Source organism: Phragmites australis, chromosome 3 (genome assembly GCF_958298935.1).
Source record: "Phragmites australis chromosome 3, lpPhrAust1.1, whole genome shotgun sequence".
NCBI lineage: Eukaryota > Viridiplantae > Streptophyta > Magnoliopsida > Poales > Poaceae > Phragmites > Phragmites australis.
In genome coordinates, this window is record NC_084923.1 from 33893035 (window position 1) to 33915047 (window position 22013).

General features: G+C 44.9%; 1 protein-coding gene and 1 long non-coding RNA gene across 2 annotated transcripts; both read left to right on the plus strand.

The window, feature by feature from the left end:
- Positions 1-673: 673 nt before the first annotated feature.
- Positions 674-1859, plus strand: LOC133911149 (uncharacterized). Its single transcript, XR_009908606.1, has 2 exons — positions 674-986; positions 1069-1859. It is a non-coding gene; the product is annotated as an uncharacterized LOC133911149 (long non-coding RNA).
- A 10799-nt stretch (positions 1860-12658) lies between these two features.
- LOC133912861 (subtilisin-like protease SBT1.7) lies at positions 12659-15610 on the plus strand. The gene has a single exon (XM_062355798.1). It carries the CDS (start codon positions 12915-12917, stop codon positions 15204-15206), a length of 2292 nt encoding a protein of 763 aa, XP_062211782.1. The 5' UTR covers positions 12659-12914; the 3' UTR covers positions 15207-15610.
- The last annotated feature ends 6403 nt before the right edge of the window (positions 15611-22013 follow it).

Here is a 22013-nt window from a genome sequence, read left to right on the forward strand (position 1 = left end):
GTAGACCACTCAACAGCCTGCACTGCACCGTGCTTAGCTAGAACGGACGGATCGACTGCTTGCAAGTGCATGCCGTGGTAGCACTTTATATATGGCGTGCAGTTTGTACGGATCTGATGCATGTAACGAACCTGGTGACTAGAATTGATTGTGTTGCATTGGTTACTCGATCGTACGTGTCAGCTATCCATCTTAGCTCGTCGTAATCTATCTTACGTATCTCCAGCAGTACGTTTTTATTGCTCGACTAATCATGTGACTTAAAGCCTTTTAAATTAAAACACATAAGGATTTAAAAAGGGAATGAACAAGCAAGTCTCCCTCACGAGTGTTTGTATCTTGCAGCCATGGATCAGGACATTATTAGATACCATGTCATCATGTTTTGCCTTGGTGTCACTGTCTGGCTAGCTTGCCTCAGACGCTGATGTGACCCATCCACGTACGCAGCAAGCACAGAACCACAGAACGGAAAAGATTCTTCGTCAGTCACACGGCGAACGGCTTGCACGATCTGATCGATAGACCAGCTTAGCTAATAGCACCGTACGTGGCCTTGTTAATGGTGGATGTTGGCTTGCGTCCGACGAACGCGACAGCCGGCGCGCGGCTGCAGCGCGTGCAGTATATTATACGGCTCGACCGGTGCATGCCGGACAAGGAACGGCTCGCTCACACGGTTAGGCTAGGCGGCCCAGAAAACCAAAGCGTGGGCTCGCCGTGACCAAGAGACCCCGATCGACGCCTCACCTACCAATCCATAGCTCCGCCTCCGCCGCGACATGTGTTGTGCTTGTACGACCTCGCCTTTTCCGAGCGTTCCCTGCACCTGAGCTGAGCTGCTTGCTTTGTCGTGGTAGGCTAATCACTGCAACCCACGAGCGGACTTGCCGGTGCCCGGTGCTCGCACTGGCTGGAAAAAAAGAATGCAAGGACGACATGCTTCTCGGAGTCGGCCGTCTCATCAATGCATGGCACCATACACAGTAAGTAATTTGGTCCATCATCGCCGTGACTACTGCGAATTGTAGGTGCACTCGTAATCATGCATGGCTTTGCATTCCGTAGGAGGATCCGAGTATTTGTTGGCTCTTGATCATGACGTAAATCAAGCACAATGATCGGGATGGCGCGCGACTTCTTTCGACATGCATATCCGTAATTATCGGGAGGCCAAACTCTCAAAAGATAATTGATGTCTCACAGAAGATAATTGATGCAGCATATGCATGGCACAGAGAAGCACGAACTTAGCCCGTAGTCCGCAGATATGTTGTGCCAGTGTTGCCAGCTCAAAGCTACGTCGACGTACGTGTTGACTGATCGATGGATACATGCATGGAACTATGGAAGAGACATGCTGACATGCATGGCGCCGAATGATCGATGCATATATATAGCTGGAGACGGAAGGAAGCAACATATTACATTTATGTATATATATGCAAATTAATTAGCAGGCAACCACAAGAGACGACGAACATGGGGAGGTCGTCGGGGAGCCCGGAAATACAGAGGGCGCGGCGACTGCATGCTTGTGTGTGCACAAGTTTCCATCGAGATGGCTTCGGCTAATAACATGCATCCAAAAGTTGCCGAGTATTAAGAGCGCTCTTGTGCGCATGCCAGCTATAGCAAGGAAGACGAACGAGTGGTAGGAAGGCGATGTTACATGGTTGGAGCTTAGCTAGCCGCGACGTCCCAGTGCCACACTTGCTTGGAGCCATTGGCTGCTCTCCTTTGGAGCTTTGCAATGCACATAACGGCGATACGTGATGGCCCTGGTCGAAGGGCCTATCTAGCCTAACGACATGCACACTTGCACAGTGTGAATCAGTACTACTGTGGAGTTCTCTCGATCTTATCTTGTCTGTCAATTTCGTCGGCCATCTATTATATTATATATAAATATATGCCACAGACGAGCACACAAGCTAGAAGAGACTGTACACAACGGTGTACAGCACAAATTGTTGGAAATAGGGGCAACTGAGCCACATGCTTCTACTATTATTTATGTAATTAATTCTTAATATAATCAGCATTTCAACGAATATAATTGCCATATATGAAAATTGCATAAATAGAAATATTGAGTATTTCTACTGCATTTAACAAATTAATTATTAGTAATGCTAATCATTTCCATTTCTAAGTTAAACATGGCAATTATCAAATCTAGGCAGAAAATTACGAGGAACATAGTTTATGTAGGACCGAAAGTGGCGACTAGAGGAGGTGAATAGACGCCTCAATAATTTCTTGCGAAATAGATAGTCTTCTCCTATTTTTAATCACCCAACGCACCTGAAAGCTTGAGCAGAAGCAAAATACTTAGAGAGACAAAGCGAGATGAAAAGTTTCAAGGCAATATGGCTACATAGATGGAATACGAACATAGGTTCCATTCAAAAATATTCCATGTGCCTTTGTGCCCAAAAACTCGGAACTTTGAAAATGAACGAAACAGAGACAAGATCACTGAGCAAGTAAAGATGGTGGTCTAGACACAAGGAAATTCAAGATCACATCATATATGTATGTGTATGTGAATCATATGCCTCTAGCATCAAGAAAATCAACTTCCCATGGTGTTGAAATTTCAGCTCAAAAGAAAAATGAAAATCAACAACAAAACACCAAAAACTTGCAAGGGATCCAATAGAATGAAATTAGAAGGAGGGGAATTCAAGTATATGCAAAAATTTAAACTTCATTACTCAAAGAGGTCAGCCCTATTTTAGACGGATTACAAAGATTTACCTCTCAAAACTCTCACCTATTACAAAGGGTAAGCATTCTTCTTCCATTCCTCTAAAACCCTAACACAAAGTTCTCACATGGTTAGCTCAAAGGGGTGGGTTTCTAACCAGCTAAACCCCTCTATTTATAGCTAGGAACTTGAGCCCCAAGTTTCCTTGATTGTCCCCAAAATACGCCTATCTTATAGTACATTCCTACCTACCACTAGTGGTATTTTAGCTCATTTTGTCCTCCATCCATAGAACTACTATAGCACCTTCACGACTTAGCTTTCCCTCGACGCAAGCTTCACGATAATGCCACATGCACTCCATCTGCCCTCGGTTTTGTGGCCAAACTGGAAACCGACTTGCACGCTTCTTAAGGTGTGACTCACAACTGCTTGCTTTGACCTCAAGCAAGTCTTCCGATATTGATGCGTGTCATCTGTCCTACGATCTTGACCGCTGGCAATTCTCTTCCACTTCCAATCCCTCGGGCCACTTTGTCACTTGCACCGACATCCCCTTCGCTTAACTTTTTCAACACGCCGCCTTCATCAATCTTCATATCTTGCCTTGCTTGACATCCACATGTACCATTAGGATCATCCTTAACTCCTCCCGACCTCCTTGATCGTCCGGTAACAAGCACCCCGCTTAGCCCCAATCACCTGCCGTCGATCACCAAGTTGCATCCATCACCTGCACACCATGAGACCAACAAACATGCATCTCCAAAACCATATAACATCATCACATGTTAGTCCAAATCGAAATCAAGATGAAAAATATCAGACATAACAAAAATGTGAACACCAGATGGTTCGGCATTCACACCAGTGCAACAACGGACCATCTGGTGAGTGAAACTCCATTGGAACCCATTTTTCATTCCTCTCTAGAAAAATTAGTCCGGTGATCACAAAATCCCAACACTGGACAATCCTGTGAACACCTCAACATTTGCCTCAGAACTGAAAAACTCCGGTGATACTCTCTGGTGTTGACACACCCATCACCGGACCATCCAATGAGTACATCTTCACTAGAACTTAGTATTTCAACCTCTCTGGAAATCTTTGTCTGTTGAAGCCTCCGTGATAACCCATGCACGCACCGGACCATACCGTGAGGCTACCGCACCATACTTTCACATTTGCACCCTTCTCTGGAAAAAATAGTCCGGTGCTCACTCTCACCCACACCGGACCTTCCAGTGAATGAATTTATCTCTACCTCTGAGCTAAAAAGCTCTGGTGCTCACATCTACCACACATCAGACTATCCGGTGAGGTCAAAAACCCTCACACCAGACTATCCAGTGAGTGCAAACTTTCTGCACCGAGACACCGATACAAACTCCAATTCTTTTCAACTTTTGTTAGACAAAATTCACAATGTAGTATATAACCAAGCATATGCTAACCAACAAAAATCACACAAACATCAATTACTCATCACACAAGATAAACCAAGGCACATCTCAACTTAGTTTCTCAGTTTATATAATCTCTCTTATGCTTTCAGTATGCGGGTTATTAGTCTAGGTAGATTTGCAACACCAAAATGGTAATATTAAATCCTAGACTATTGTTACAGTCCCAGTTAGTCAATTTTAGGGTTTTAGACTAACAATTAATACTTAGAGCAATAGCTATATCAGGATCCCAAATATTATCACCAATGCAATTATTTCACAATAATAAAAGCAGTCCTACACATGTAATATGCCAATCAACAAGGTAATAAACATTTCTATGAAAATCGAACTATTCTAATAAAGGTGACACACTAAAACTCTAGAATTAGTTATGACTATCACACATTGTGTAACTAAGCCGCTACCATCATCGAGTAACAAAAACCACTCAGACAACACGCAATCACACCCAACTTAATAAAAGTAACAGATTGCAGGAATTTAACCCTAGAAGACCAAGAGATACTCACAAAACATATATAGGTTGTCTACGTTGGAAGGCTCAACAAGCACAAAGACATTGTCCCGCTAGAAAAGCCACTTCGCAGCTCAATTCCGAGGAAGACTAACAATAAGAGGACAATAAGAGGAGGAGGTGTTACTTATCGACAGGGACAAACACTACTACAAAAAGGCATAAGAGTGCCGGTTGAAAAATGGTTTCATTACCAGTTTTTCAATCGACACTCTTTACTCAGCACTCATAGTCAGTGACTATCAGGATCGGGTCTAGAACCGGTACGGAAAATTCTTTTCAATGCTAGTTCATGCCTCCAAACAACACTAATCAAGGTTCCAAGCCAAAAAAATAAACAAGTTGAGCTGGCTCAAAAGAGTCCGCTTGGTTGCCACTCCTGCCGCTGCCGCCACCATCATCCACCCCTCCTGCAACTGTGCCTTGCCCTTGAGCAGCGCTGGCCACATCAAACAATTTGCACCAAGTCAAGACTTCAACCACCTAAATCTATGAACCACCATCACATTAGGCAACAAAAGGAGCACTCACATCGCTTGATGGTGACCCACACGGAACCACTAAAGAATGGTAAATTGCTATGTAATATGCATTGCATCAAGTGAGAAAATGGGCGAACAACAAGAACCAAAGTGATACAATAGAAGTACTACAGCAAGAACCGAAGTGATACAATAGCAACAACCGAACTAATACAATAGCAAGAACAGCAAGGCCACCGAGCTCGGGGCAGCACAGTGGCAAAAGAGCTTGAAGCCGGAGCTATGCTCGGGGCCAACGAGATCTGGCGTCGCTCAGGATCAGCGTGGTGCTCGAGTGACTGACGAGCTTGGAGGCCTGCAAGCTCGGATCTGGGTAGTGAGGCCGGGCCTTGAGGGTTAGCGAGCTTGATCACCACTTGGGACTAGAATGATTGACCACCGCTTGGACGACGAGCTCAGATCTGGCATCCCATCCCCTTCTCTAATGGGTCCACTGAAGGAGCACCCAAGCCTTGTGCCACTTCCTGACGGGTCCGCTGAAGGAGGCGGCTCTACTGCTGACAGGGCTATACCGCGTCTAGGAGCGGCTCAGGAAGGGAGCAACCGAGAGAGATGGAGGAGAGGAGGAAGAGGTATGATACAGAGAGGGAGGGGCATCGAGGAGAGTTGCGCATGTGCCTGTGATCCTGTGAAGAGATAAGGTAGAGAGGGAGAGGTGGACTCGAGTCGAACGAGCCAACACTCGAATTCATAAATATTTTGGGAACAGTTTGTCAGTGCTGGTTGTATACGGAACCGACACTGAAAATGGAATATCAGTGTCAGTTTGTGATTGGAACCAATACTGATTGGTTCCAACCACGAAACGGCACTGATAGTCCTTATCAGTACCGGTTCTTAACGTCTTAGCCATTATTCGCGCGCGGGAGTTTAACCAGCACTAATACATCTGCAGTGGTGGTTTTTGCACAACCGGCATTGATAGGGCATTACTTATGGCCGATTCTGTAGTGGTGAAAGACGGGATCGATAGGTCCCATTTATAGACGAGAGCAGGGTCATGGAGCCGTCGTGTAAATTTTTTTTTTTCCATGATCTTCTATGTCTCATGTATCAGTCCTTCGATCAAGTAGTTGATACATATAGTATAAAAATTATGACATCACAGTCATACATCATATATAAAAGCATTAATGTTACAACAATACAAAAATTCTTAAACCATAGAGTATATTACAAGCCTAGCCAACAAGCCAACAAAAGCACAGCAGAAAACAACCCAAAGTCACAGGTTGTTAGGGTGTGAATGTGACCACTAATCTACTAATCATTTACACCTTCATCTTCAGCGAAATCAGCATCCATCTCCTCATCTGAATGATAGCAAGGATGAGTATGAAAGGTACTCAACAAGTTATATACTATTGCAAGAGGTTGATAGATGCATAAAAGGATGATTTAAGGATAAGGTTTTTCGATTTAGTTTTAAGCGTAAAGTAGTTATGCAAGTATCTAGTTATATTCTCTACTGATAACTTTCAAATGGTTTAAACAAGGTAACAATGTATATCTAGTGGTTTCCAGCCCTGAGAGGGGCTACACCTCACTCTACAGTCCCTATCATTGTGTCTAGTGTACCTCTAGTACTGCACAGCTCTTGGCGGATTGAGACAGCAACCTCATCAAAGATTACACAAACGCCCTTACTCTAACCAAGTGAAGTCATTGCTTTGCATGTCTACTATCATGGACATGGCTATTTGAATAGATTTACACTCTATAGGGTTGTATATTGTACCCACACGATATGCTCAGCCTCCAACCATTGCAAGCGGAAGAGCAAACCATACCAAGATGTTTCAATCACCTTCCCTTTTTGGACTATAATACGAGATACCCCAAGTGCTTCAGGTCTACACAAGGGATCACAGGGTACAACTGGAACCTTCGTAAAGAGTCTGGTACCATAAACATCTGTGAAGCACCTAACAGACACTTGGGTGCTCGTTGCTCCACTGACCTCCTAGTAAAATGTCCAGTTTGGTTGAGAGAAAGAAAGGTCAAGTTCTGCTCATAACAAGACGCATGGTTGCACTGGGGTGTCTTAGCATGACAGCATAATGATTCGGTACTTATACAGTTGGAGCAAGCATCTTCAGCTGACAATGAATACCACGCAGGTAACTCAAGCCCTAAGAACATTCTCATCGAAGGACTACTCTACTTGCCCTCGCCAAAATAGTTTTCACCTATTTTATACACCACTCGTCATATCCCACACTATATCAAAGATTCCACAATCACAAAAGATTCATGGCATATGAGTTCAATTGATATTCATTGAAGCGACATCTCCAAAGAGATGTATTCCATTAGCGACATCTCCGAAGATATGTATTCAAACCTAAGTATGATATATATCAAGGCGTCGTCTGACGTTAATATAGATAACGATAAGTAAATTCTATGGTGATATGTATTCTGGATAATGACATTTAAGGTATGGTAATTGTTTGATATGATTTAACTACTACAAGCAGTTGAAATAGCACAATACATAGCACATGCGATGATAAATCAAGTTTTAAGTTGATCAATTAGATTATTGAAACATGGGTTCAAAATGATCGAGAAGATAGGACTTGCCTTCTCTGAAGTCTTCTTCTATACCTTGATCGAAGTCGGGGTACTCTGGTTCCTATGTGAATTCCTCCGGTTTTGCAAACGTGACTGCAATTAACGTAATGGAAAATAAAATTAGCCCTAAGTCGGGGCTCTTTGGTAGCCTATACTAGACAAGAATCAAATAACACCAAATGGAAAATAGAATTTTCTAATGGATATCACACTAAGATAGAAAGATAGATCTTGAATTTAGATGAATTTAGGCGAAAGAATCGCTGGAATGGAAGTAAGAACGGAAAAGTTATGACTCCCGGAAGATTTAATCTAAAATTAAATTGGGAATTAGAGTAATAACAGAGAAATTATGACTCTGAAAGATTTAATCTAAAATTAAATTAAGAAATTACAAAATGACACAATTCAAGGGTGGGGCCCATAGGTGGGACCCATTGAAAAGTATAGGCCCCCCTACACAATGCACTGGTGGGACCCACTGCATAGTGTTCGGGTTGGGCCTGGATATGGGCTTAGGCCTAGGCCTAGGCCAGGTTGCACAATGGCAGCCCACTGGGGCCGGGTCGCTTAGTATCACGAGCTATTGGCAACTGGGCCGGCCCTCAGGGACATGTCCTTCGGCTGCTGGGCCGCTAGTAGGCCAGCCACTCATGGATCGAGCCGCGCCAGCGAGGCTAGAGCCCAGTTATGCACATGAGTCCGTGGGCTCACCGGCGGAGTAGAATAGCGGTAGATAGGGAGCAATGGCGAGCAATCACAGCAGCGCGTCACTGGAGGGCTCGCTAGCAATGGGTTCTCGCCCGGGGTTAACGACGAGAAATCTAGGCTGGGCATCCACGCACTACGAGGGACCCATTTTGGGGCTTATCGCCAGCTGGCGATGACCAGAGTGACATCAGTCGATGGCTAGAGATGGGGACGACGGCAGAACAGAATTGGGCAGTGCCTCCCTGGTACTTGTGTGCTTCGGGCTCCTTCACACCTACTGCTATAGCTTCTAGGAAGCTCCATGGCACGAAAAGGCCGGCACAACAGAGGGCAAGGAGAGTGCCGGTGACAAGCTCAACGCGACGGCGGGGAAGAATACCATGGCCAAACATCGCCGCGAGAAGGTGGGTCACATGCTACCTAGGAGGAGTAAGAGGGCTAGGAAAGCTCACCGAGCTCTGAGACAACGAAGGGAAGGTCGGCGACTAGCGGTGAGAAGTTTCGATATCGGTGGCATCTGCCCGGCCTCGAGCTCATGTGCTCCCTTTCGGTTTCTAGATGGAAGGGCGGCACGGGGAAGATAGCGAACTCGTCTTGCTTCTCAACTACTCGTGGGGAAGAATAAAAAGGGGATCGGGCTCCTTTTTTATAGGGAAATGGGAAGCATGAAGTGGTGGTGGTGGCGGTGAGGTGATGCAGTGCGCATCTCGATGGTGGCGCCTATCAAAAATTGCGTGGTGGTAGTCTCGTGGGCACCGGCCAGCTGACATGGCAGGCACCGAAGTCATGCACATCACATGGTTGTCTTTGGGCAGTGCGCACGATAGAGGTTATAGAGGGAGACAACGGAGAGAGAGAGAGAGAGAGGGTGAAGAAGTCACTAGCACATTTTGAATGCATCGGAAATGGCGGCTTGACTAGCAACAATGATCACGAGCTGTAGGAGGGAGAAGAGCACAGTGATAGTGGGGTCCATGCGGCAGTGAAGGAGAGGAGAGCGGGCGTGTGTGCTACTGTTGGCTAACGCGCGTGTGTGAGCGCTGGGCCGGGCAAGCGCGGGAGCTGGTTCGGGGACGTGTTAAGGCCCAAGTGTGTGGATAAGTAGAGAGGGGGAGCGACGTCGAGCTGGCTGGGCCGTGGAGGTGGGCTACGCAGAGAAAAAGGAAGAGAGGGCAGCCCGAGTTTGGATTTGATTGGGGTAAAGTCAAATGGAATTATATGAATTTGGATTTGGATTTGGCATCAATTCAAATAACAGTATGTGAATTAGAAAAAAGATTTGAAGCTCTGAGATTTGGGAGAGGATTTGAATTAATTTTGATTTTAGTTGAATTGAATATTAGAAATAGATTTGAATTTGAGAGGTATTCAAATTCAAATCTCTACTAAAAGAACCATAAAAACAATTAAACCAAATGCATATGATCAATTTACTGCAAGCATTAATTTATCCAAAAATATATAAATATTCAAATATATATTTTCTTGATTTTATATTATTTTAAATAATTATAATTTTTAAAAATAAATAAATTTTGCTAAAATCTAAATACTAAAACTCAAAATGTTACACGCCGCCACATCCTGGGCTGCTCGAGATCGAGCCGGATAGGAAGGGCGGGTAGGCTGTTCGACCACCTCCACCGCTCTCTCACCCCTTTCTCTTGCTCACTCTCTGACCTAATTAGGGGAGGCGACGGGGTGAGAGAAGACCCAGCTTGACTGACTAGGCCGCTCAGTCCAATTGGACGTTCAAGTAGTGGTCCAGTTAGCCGGCCGGCTCTCTTTTCCCATTGTTCCTCTTTCCAAAATCTTTTTGTTTTCAAGTTTGTCTTGTAACTTCTTAAAATTTTGAATATCAAGTGAGGAACACCTCAAATTGGACAATACAACTTAGCTATCATGCGTACATGAACGCTCAGGCGATTGCAAGTTTCATGGATACATTTTTGTTCCCTGTCGATTTCATTATCTACCATCTGCCCTTTTCCTTCAAATACCTGCCCTATATATCTTATCTCTCACCACACAAGCCAGTACTGCTTGTACCATTGTGTGTACTGTGCAGATATAAACCCGTGATAGGAATTGTAGGAACGCATCTCAGAACTAGGTCATGTTTGTTTCAATTTGCATGTTATAAATTATGATAATAATCTACAAACTGAAATAAAGAAAAAGATTATACAATTTAGCTTTTAACAATTTAGTTCACATACTTGTAATAATCTAGCAACCTGTCTTCCAGTAGCTTATACAAATTGTGCAATACAACTTTTACAATCTATAAGTTGTTTTTCATAATTTTCAACTGAACAGACATATCCAAAGAAGTCGGATTCCGCCGTGATTAGCTCCTAATCGATCATGTATGTCACTGCAGGTAGGCATAGCTTTTTCTGTGCTGGGGCCTCTGCTTGACTGCTCTCCTCCAACTTGCAAGTGCGATGTCCCCATCGACTCTCTTTCTCTTGTGTGAGCCTGTCTGCATGGTACAAAACTATATATCCTGCTTACATACAAGCAAATAGAGACTGCATTGCGTGCGTTTAATCGCTGGCCAATTTTGCTAGATAAGCCTTCTCAAACTGCTCCATTGTGTACGCTTAATTAATCAGTGGATTCTATATAACATCCAAAGAAAGGAGTCTAGTTCAGGGTCGTAGGATGTGTGACATGTAAGCTGAATGTCTTGTCAAAGTTTTATAATCCGGATTCCGTGTAGTGATTGTTACCGGTTGGATTCTTCCTCTCATTATCAGATTTGATATTAGCAGCTATAACTAGCTAGGTCCACAAGGTTGGTTAGACCATCACGCCTGGCGCAGGAGATACAGAATTTTGCTCCAAATTTATTTATTTGGATGTTGGGTGCTGAGATGGATTGAGTACTCTAATGGCTCACCTTTGTGTGCACTTTTTATTATCGCGCACGCTCAAGTTAACTTGCTGATGATCATTTTCAAACTAAACCAATCCAATCACGTCACGCAGGCAACTGTTTACGGCGACAGGGGTACATGCGTGGATCGATGCCAAGCACACACTCCTGGTCTTTCCTATCTAGATTAGAGGCGGATGATCAAAAGATCAACAGAATTATGGTTTGGCATAACTTTATTCCCTCTGGTCATAAATACTTAACGTTTTGAATAAGGTTTGATTAAAATTTTAAAACTTTGACTATCAATAATTTTTAAAATATTTAGTTTAAAACATGAAAAATTATGTGTAGATAGCTTTTCCAAAATACTTTTATAGTCTCATAAATTTATTAAAATTTATTAATATATTAATAAAAAATAATGATCAAATGTATACATGAGAGACTGTATCGTATCTAAAACATCAAATATTTATGACCATAAGGAGTATATGATATATATGTATTTACCCTCAACCTTGTGAGCATGTAAATACATGGATATGATATAGGCCTCTTTGCAGCATGTACCGCGTGTGAGCACCAAGCTATGCACGTACCTACGCTCGGTCACTACACATTTTTTCGAGAACATGCTTGTCACGTATTTCATTAAGAAAATTTTGATACTCTCTCGATTATAAATACTTGATATTATTAAGATCTGATCAAATTTTTAAAATTTTAACACATACAACACACATGACTACCCAGAGAAGGGCAAGCCTTCCCCGCAACACACGGAAGCTACGACGTAGAATAGGCTCGACGATGCCGAGGATCACCCTAGCAAAAGCTTGAGACAACGATACATGGCGCACGGTTTACATGGACGCAGGGACACACGACGATCAATCACACAGCTAAGCTTTCTCGACGACAGCCCGGCCAGCTCAGCTCCTGGCTTCGATTTGATTCATTGAAAAATCTCCTCGATCTCCCGGCCGGAGCGCACAGACACACGTACTCTGAAAGCCTCACCAAAAGCCAGGGAAACAGCTCAGTCGATCCGCCAGCGGGTGAGCCTGACCCCCTGGCCAAAAGTCCCAAAGTTAGCGAAGAAAACAAATCCATGTGACCCTCCCTCTTTTGCCCCACCACCGCCCTCACTACCCTCTCATCTCTCTCCTGATCGATCGATGCACATAGACATACTTTTCGTAGTACATATGCTGATATGGATATCATCTTTTACGCCCTTTTCATCTTCTTACCCCTAAGCAATCGCTTAACCACACATCAACTTCATATCTTTCAATTTCCCTTCTCATCCGATCGTCGGCAGCTTGAATGGCACACGGCAATGACCAACCGTCCATCTTTTGCTCACGCTCTTCCACTCTCCCTTGCTCACTATCCACTACGCTCGGTGTATATATATGTGTACACGTTCTTGTAGCGGCTAGCTAACTTCACCATAATATAAGACGCCTTTACCTACACACCATCGATACACAACAAGATGCTGCCGCTGCGGGTGTTGCTCGTGGCGCTCGCGGCGGCTGCCACGGCGGCGGCGGCGACGGAGCAGCGGGCGACGTACATAGTCCACATGGCAAAGTCGGCGATGCCGGCGGAGTACGCGGACCACGGCGAGTGGTACGGCGCCTCGCTGCGCTCGGTGTCCGCGGGCGGCGCGGCAAAGATGCTGTACTCGTACGACACGGTCCTGCACGGCTTCTCGGCGCGGCTCACCGCGCAGGAGGCCAGCGACATGGCGTCCAGGGACGGCGTCCTCGCCGTGAACCCGGAGACGCGGTACGAGCTCCACACCACGCGGACGCCCGAGTTCCTGGGCATCGCCGGGGACGGCCAGGGGCTGTTCCCGCAGTCCAGGACGGCGGGCGACATCGTCGTCGGGGTGCTCGACACCGGTGTCTGGCCCGAGAGCAAGAGCTACGACGACACGGGCCTCGGCGAGGTGCCGTCGTGGTGGAAGGGGCAGTGCATGGCCGGTACGGCGTTCAACTCCTCCGCCTGCAACCGGAAGCTCGTCGGCGCCCGGTTCTTTAACAAGGGCTATGAGGCAGCGATGGGACCCATGGACACCGACAGGGAGTCGCGCTCACCGCGTGACGATGACGGTCACGGGACACACACATCCTCCACGGCCGCTGGCGCCGCGGTGTCCGACGCGAGCCTGTTCGGGTTCGCGTCCGGCACGGCGCGCGGCATGGCTCCCAAGGCGCGCGTGGCGGTGTACAAGGTGTGCTGGCTCGGCGGCTGCTTTAGCTCGGACATCCTTGCAGGTATGGACGCCGCCGTCGCTGATGGCTGCGGCGTGCTGTCCCTGTCGCTCGGAGGCGGCGCCTCCGACTACTCGCGCGACAGCGTCGCGATCGGCGCGTTCGCCGCGATGGAGCAGAACGTCCTGGTCTCCTGCTCGGCCGGCAACGCCGGGCCTGGAAGTTCCACGCTATCTAACGTGGCGCCGTGGATCACCACCGTGGGCGCCGGCACCCTCGACCGCGACTTCCCGGCGTACGTCGTGCTCGGCAACGGCAAGAACTACACGGGAGTCTCCCTCTACGCTGGAAAGGCCCTCCCCAGCACCCCGCTCCCAATCATCTACGCGGCCAACGCATCCAACTCCAGCGCTGGCAATCTCTGCATGCCTGGGACCCTGACGCCGGGTAAGGTGGCCGGTAAGATCGTCGTCTGCGACCGCGGTGTCAGCGCACGTGTCCAGAAGGGCTTCGTCGTGCGCGACGCAGGCGGCGCGGGAATGGTGCTCTCCAACACTGCCGCCAACGGCGAGGAGCTCGTCGCCGACGCGCACCTCCTCCCCGCCGCCGGCGTGGGTGAGAGAGAAGGCACCGCAATAAAGTCCTACGTCGTCTCCGACCCTAACCCAACGGCGACGATCGTGGTCGCCGGGACGCAGCTGGACGTCCACCCCTCGCCGGTGGTGGCCGCGTTCTCATCGCGCGGGCCGAACATGGTGACGCCTGAAATTCTCAAGCCGGACATCATCGCGCCGGGCGTCAACATCCTGGCGGCATGGACCGGCAAGGCCGGGCCGACGGGGCTCGCCGCCGACACCCGCCGGGTGGGCTTCAACATCATCTCGGGCACGTCCATGTCGTGCCCGCACGTGAGCGGCCTGGCGGCGCTGCTCCGGAGCGCGCACCCGGAGTGGAGCCCCGCAGCCGTGCGCTCAGCTCTCATGACCACCGCCTACGCCACGTACTCCGGCGGGTCACCCCTCCTGGACGCGGCCACCGGTGCGACCGCCACGCCGTTCGACTACGGCGCCGGGCACGTGGACCCCGCGCGGGCTGTGGACCCGGGGCTCGTGTACGACCTCGGCACCCGAGACTACGTCGACTTCCTGTGCGCGCTCAAGTACACGAGCAACATGATCGCCGCGGTGGCGCGGAGCAGGGACTATGGGTGCGCCGAGAACAAGACCTACTCCGTGGGCAATCTCAACTACCCATCCTTCTCCGTGGCCTACTCCACGGAGAACGGCGACGGCAGCGACTCCGCGGCGACCACCGTGACGCACACGCGCACGCTCACCAACGTGGGCGGGCCGGGCACGTACAAGGTGTCCACGACGGTCACCGAGAAGGGCGTGACCGTGGACGTGAAGCCCACCGAGCTCGCGTTCACGTCAGTCGGCGAGAAGAAGAGCTACACGGTGAGCTTCACGTCCAAGTCCCAGCCGTCCGGCACCACCGGGTTCGGCCGGCTCGTCTGGTCGGACGGCAAGTACAGCGTGGCGAGCCCGATAGCCTTTACGTGGATATGATGGATACGGTTTTTGGCGCCTCAATGGTGTAACCGTCCAAGTGATGATGGCCACACTAGTCTTGGGCTAGCTTGAATCGGGGCTTGGTTGGACCAGATTACGACGATTCAGGGGCAGTTTCTTTCACTATAACTGATTGGAAGTTGAGGAGGCTATCAGCAATGTGCCCTCCAAATGTTTCACATTAAGTTTTTTTTTTTCCATGGCATTACCCGGACCATGATATTGGGGAGATGCTTGTCATGTTCCCATGATGGTTTGTTTGTTACTGACATAAATAATCACGCAAAAGAAAGAAGAAAAATAGAAAACATAAACTTCTTTTTCTTTGCGAGGGAACAGAGAACACTTCATGTGACACATCTAATAAATGCAAGTGTGGCATATTGGATATGTTTCCAAAATATAGTTAGTATACTTTTAAATTCATATTAGGTTAGAGATTTGTCGTACAATAAGTTTGTAAAAAGAAAAGATTCTCCGTAAAATAAGTTTGCAAAAAAAAAAAAGATATGTCGAACATATTGGTGTTTGGCTCTCGCTTGTTACTAGTATGGTGGCACTAGCCCTCTCTGCCACAACCTGTGGAGGCAATAGAGGGCTGGCTGGCCTCGAAAGCAAAGCAACAACATGTCGACGTGGTGCCGAGGTGGCAGCACAGGTGCAGTGGTGCTAGGACACTCCTAGGGCTATGTTGCGAGGGGGTGGGGGAGGGAGGAAGGAAGCTAGGGGATGGAGACAAACTGTGGGGAAGAAAAAAATTAACCTGATCTTTGTAGAAGAAAGGCTGATTTGAGTATTACGTAAAAATTTCACCAAAAAATAGAAAGATCTTACCACCGACTTATTTCCTTTTTGTTTGCTCGTGAAAAAGTACGCTCTTTCTTCTTTTCAAACACTAGTAAGCTCATATGTGGAATCCACATACCTATACTAACTATAAATACCAAATAATCCAAGTTGTCAATTCATGTCCATAAATTAAGTACTAAAATAAATAAATAACAACAGTACATTAATCATCTGAAATTGATCTCTGGTAAAATTGATCGCGCCATACTGCATTGCACCTAGTGGGAACAATAAAATATTACAAAAATATTTTTAACAAAGTAAAATAATCACATGTTATACTTTATTGTGTGGAATATGAAAATACTATTGTCCAGGAAACATCTGAGAAGATAACGACCCTTTGTTGTAGCTGATGTATAAGTGCAAACCATTCATCAAACATGTAATCTATGTCCTTGACCTCACCCTTATGCTCCATTAAGTCAAACTTCCTCCACATCTCCATATCGGCATAAGTAAAAGCAGAATCTTTAGACTATCCTAAGTGCAAGATTATATTACTGAGTATCACCTAAAAAGTCCTCGAGTATGTGCTATCTTCAGTATCACCTAAAAGTAGAATCAAGATTAGCTATGTTCTCGGTTGCTTAGAGTCAAGTATACACATATCTCAAGCGCTAGCATTTATGTTTGATAAACAAACATCATAGGTATAATACTCATAAATACCCAAATGGAAAAATGATGATACTAATAATAAAATTTATAAACTAATTATGTACATGTTGTAAGATACCTCCCAATTTTCAACTTATTAAAACAAAATATTACTCGCTTCAGTCACAAATACCTCACCTTTTGTATAAGACATGGTCTCCACGCTTAGGTATGGTCATTATTTTCTATTAGAATATTTTTATGAATCCAAAAATGATCTTATGGAATTATTTTTCAAGACTAATATACATAATTGATTTTCATGTTTCCAAATCAAATATTTAAAAGCTATTGATAGTGAAAATTTTAAGAGTTTGATCGGATCTTGTCCAAAATATTATGTATTTGTTATGGAAGAGAGTACAAGGCTAGATTTTCTTAAGCCTAAGTAATATTAAATTCTTATGTAACGAGAAGAGAGGGTACAGAGTGTTAGGGAACGGGCAGTCTACGCTAGCCTAAAACAAAAATTTTCTACCGCATTCACCCAGAAAATCATACTAGTAGGAGATCATAGATCATTACCGCTCGACGCGCAGTGCAGCGGAAGAAGAGTTAGAGTAGACCGATCCAACGTCGTGCGCGTCAAACTCCTCGAGTAGCTTCTCGATCAGTTCCTCGACCAGCCCCGAGCAGGTGGTCGTGCTCCTCGACCAACTCCAAACAAGTGGTCGTGCTCCTCGACCAAATCCAAGCAGTTGGTTGTGCTCCTCGACCAATTTCTTGACTAGCTCCAGATCGCATCATGTTCAACTCGCCAAGAAGATCAGCGCCGCAATAGCAGTAGCACCTTTACGGTATCCACACGTACTGGACAGAAACGACGAGCGCTAATGTGCTAGTGTTGCACGCACGGCTAGGGTTTTGGGAGATCGTGTGGAAGGCTGCAGCTGGTTTTGGAGTGGCTCAACCTATACACGTCCTACCCACACCTCTCCTTATATAGAGCTCGCCAATGGGCTCTCACGTTGGAAGCCATTTAGGATTCTAATTTCTAATGGATCACAATCTAAACAAAACCCATATATGAATCCAATTCGCATATTTTGTTCCAACCCATTAAGTGTGTGACCCGTTAGGTTCATGTACAAATGGCTACGACTCGGAAACACTTTCCAAACCGAAATCAATAGCGGACCCTAGCAGAACATATTGACTCTCGAGTATACATAAAATATCATATCGGTTGAACCTTGATATACACATGCACCGATCCATTTGCCTCACGATACCAATCAAGCTCAAGGTGAGATATATGCCACCCTTGTGATAACTCGACCATTCACTCGATCATGTAGTGGATTCATCATGATTAACTCTTTAATCATATTGGCATAGCCATGCACTTTCTCAATCCAACTACCTCGAGAGGCCTAGAGATATCTCTGCTATTATTAAGGAGGGGCAAATTTCATCTTAATCGCTCATACCCCACGACATATTTCATGACAAATCCGAAAACTACCTTTATGACTACCTAGTTACGGAATAGCGTTTGGTAACCTCAAAGTATGCCACTACACATTCTTGGAATCAATGACGATCTCAGGTCTAAGGATCTTGCATGTACACTATTTGAGATAACAACTGATGTCATATCATAAATAACAATCCCAATAATATCTTAAGGTGGGTCTATCCAACATCATGTTCTCTAACATAAATATCCACACTATTGACTTGGTATCTCTATACTTATGATACATGAAACTTGATCATAAATCAATATATGTGCTGATCTTATGTATCATCACAATGATATGCGACTAGAGATTGACTAAGAATAACATCATAATATAATCAAAGAGTTTCATAAACAAGTCACATACTTATCAATTAATATAAACGATAGTCATTCTTAGAATAACACATTATTCGATAGTACATGAACATAGACGTGTGATATAATTATCTCTATGATTGCTTCTATGGCATATCACCTTCAGAGAGGTAACTCATCTTGGCCTCGGTGAGCAACAGCCTCCCCACCGATGCCAGCAATGCTTGTTGTCCTTCCTGCTCCTGGCTGTGGCGCCTCCACACGAATCTCTAGTGGCTAGTTGTTCCCGCTCACAACCACTGTGCTGCAATTTGCGCCGCTCCCCCTGCACGAATCCTACCTAGGGGATGCGAGTTGGGAAGAGGTGAAACAACCGACACGCTTGGGGGACGTGTGCATGTGGCGGGCAAGGGCGGTGGCGGGACGGCTAACGGACGATGCTGAGGCCACGTAGCTCGTCACATGCATGAACATGAACAAAACTTAAGGTCTTCACCTGACTCTCCTTTGAACTCAACCTCCCTGTTGTCCCCTTCGTCAACCGGGTGCGCAATGGCAATAGGGGCATTGACCTCCCAGCCGTGGCTACCTCATTGCTCATCGAGATCGGAGGCATCGTACAACAACTCAAATTATTTGTCGCGAGGTAACCTTGCATCGATTGAAGTGGAAGTTGATGAATTACCATATTGAAGGAGACATCTGGTATGGAAGACAAATAATCGGTGATTGATAGTATTTTTGGAAGGAAAATGGGATCTAACTTTGCACAGTGACCGTTTGATTAACTCGAGTGGATGGTAGAGATGATCCGAATCTATTATAACTGACAAATTATATAAGTATAGAAGTATAGATATATCTTTCGGAATATATCAATCGAAACCCCAACCTGAACGAATCATAATTTGAGGAAAGAAGAAGGCAGAGAAACAGAGGCACGGTGCACTAGCAAAAGGGAGTCTTTTCTCAACTCTATAGTAGCCTATGCACTCCCAACTTGTGTCCCTCAATTGCAATTTCTTTCTTCTTTAGATGCATGAAGCCATGAAAGATGAAACCCTTCATCATATGATTAATCCCTCTGCCTTTCTAGAACCATGTCTTTCTAAAGCAGAGGTGTGTAAGCTAAAGGGAGGCAAGACAGAGAGAAAAGAAGTAAAAGGCAGCTAGTAAAAGCAGGGCCGCTGGTGCCGGTGGTGGTGAGAAAGAAAGACGGATGATTTGTTAAGTGCCTTTAATTTGCCAAAGCAGGGGCGTCCTCGTGACACCAGGTGGTTTTTTTTTTAACAATAGTGGTAGAGTGTGAAAGAAGAAATAAAGATGGGCTGGCAGGACGAATAATGGGGTGCCGTGTGTGCTTCACGATCTTGTGCCTGGCATCGGTGTGGGCCCGTGAGTTAGAAAACTCAGCGTGGGCTTCTCTAGTTCCAGCTGGCTTGGCCCAATGTTCGCATCCCTTTTCTTTTTGCTTTCCTTTCCTTTCTAGGGGTGGCAGTTTAGTTTGTGTTTTTTTAACGGCGGTTTGTTTGCTGAGAGGCTGGGGGTTATTACATGCAGATCTCCGCAATTGATCGATTCAGCTGGTGATTTTGTATCGGACAAGCTGGGAGTTGGATGATAATGTTCGGCTTACTGGAATGGCGTATCCAAGACTATTAACTAGGATGGATTCTCTTTCTTTTCTTTTTTCTATTCTATACCTAAAAGTTTGTTTTCTTTTTTCTATTCTATACCTAAAAGTTGAAGAGGGCTCCGACAGGTCCTTGACAGTCACTTGCAGAATATATCGTTGATGCCACTATTTTAGATATCATCCACTACTATAAAAATGATTCATGAGGACGCTCTTATATAGAAGGTTTTGTGCACCCGTATGCGTAAAGATTATATCAGAACTGTTTATGATAATGACAAGACTCCTCAAGAAGTGATGTGACACTTTTAGTACAGACGGTTTCTTACAGATAACTGTAATTACGAGCTGTCTGTAATAAAATCAGTATCATAGATGACTCCAAATCTGGAGCCGTTTGTAATATTAATACAGATAGCTCGTATTTAGAGCTATCTGTAATAAAAAAAATATTACAGATGGTTTCAATCAGGAACCATCCATATAATTAATACAGACGGCTTCAAATACGAGCCATCTGAAAAAATAGCCGAGTGGAGATAAGATACTTTATTACATATGCCTCCAAACATGAAGTCGTCTGTTCTATTAAAATAGTACATCATCCCCTATCTCCAGAACAAAGGAGAGTAGTGACGCCTGAACAGTAAACAACAGCGTACAGCTTTTGGAGGGAGAGGGCGATTTTGACTAAAATTTTTGTTAGATTCCGGCGAAAGCTTGAAGATTCATTGGTATTTGTTTCTCTAAGTTAAATATTATGTTCTATTTTAGTTTAGATGATCTAGATTTTAGTTTGGAGAGTTAGCTAGATCTAGATCTAGATTTTTTTCCATAATAATATAGCTTTATTCAATTTATTAGATGATGTAGATTTGTTTTCTAATTTAGTCTTGAGATATCCACTATATCTACATCTAAACTTAGATTTTTTTTCATGATGATCTAGAATATATTAGTTGTTGCAGGTATATATGAAGCACAAAGTATAGATGAAGGTTTAATTATGTGATACTATAAATGACTAGCTTTAATCTAGTGTTGTAGATAAATTTTAGATTTTTCGTATATAAACATAAAATTATCAATAACTATAGTATTTAACCACAATTTTTGAATTAATGTTTACCCTTATTTTTAGGTATTCATGTATATAATATAACGGTAATCATTAATTATTTATGAATTAATTGTCATTTGCATGGTTCATTCATGCATGCATGCATGGTAGCTCTATTTTTTTTTATGAAAAGTTTGATTGCTCTTCTTTCATTAAAATGATTTGATATTAATTTACTTCGTACATTGTCGATGAATCATGACTGGATGTACGGTTCTCGTACGAACTAAGGGTACTTTGATGGTGTGACGGCTTTTTGGGTAGCTACCGTGGAGGATCGATTGGAGAAGGGTGTTTAATTTATATATTGTTCTTGTTGTGATTATAGAAATAAAAGATCATTTCTTAGATAGAACGCAGCCCTACAGACCTAAGCGCACTTGATTATCAGGGGCTTCAAACCGGACTACACGTAGTAGACAAAACATAGTGAAGAGCAGAATGTGTTACATGAAGACGTTGGTATCGTCGAAGAACCCGAAGTCGAAGTAAGAAGAAAATATGATGAGGAATTTGGTGTAGATGATTATGACTATGGTGCTGCAAGCGATGATGATAGGTTGGATCAGATGTTGTCTGATACAGACATGAACGTAAGTACTCAGAGTGACTTTAACAAATTTTTGTGCTTGATCGAGGACTCGGAGAAGCCATTGTTCCCTGGAAACAAACCGGAATATATAAAGTTATCATCCATACTTGAAATGCTTAAATTGAAAGCAAGCGATGGTTGGTCAGACAAGAGTTTCATGGCACTAT

Bases quoted from the DNA above. Each gene is read 5' to 3' on its own strand.
- LOC133912861 (XM_062355798.1), top strand. From the start codon at position 12,915: ATGCTGCCGCTGCGGGTGTTGCTCGTGGCGCTCGCGGCGGCTGCCACG.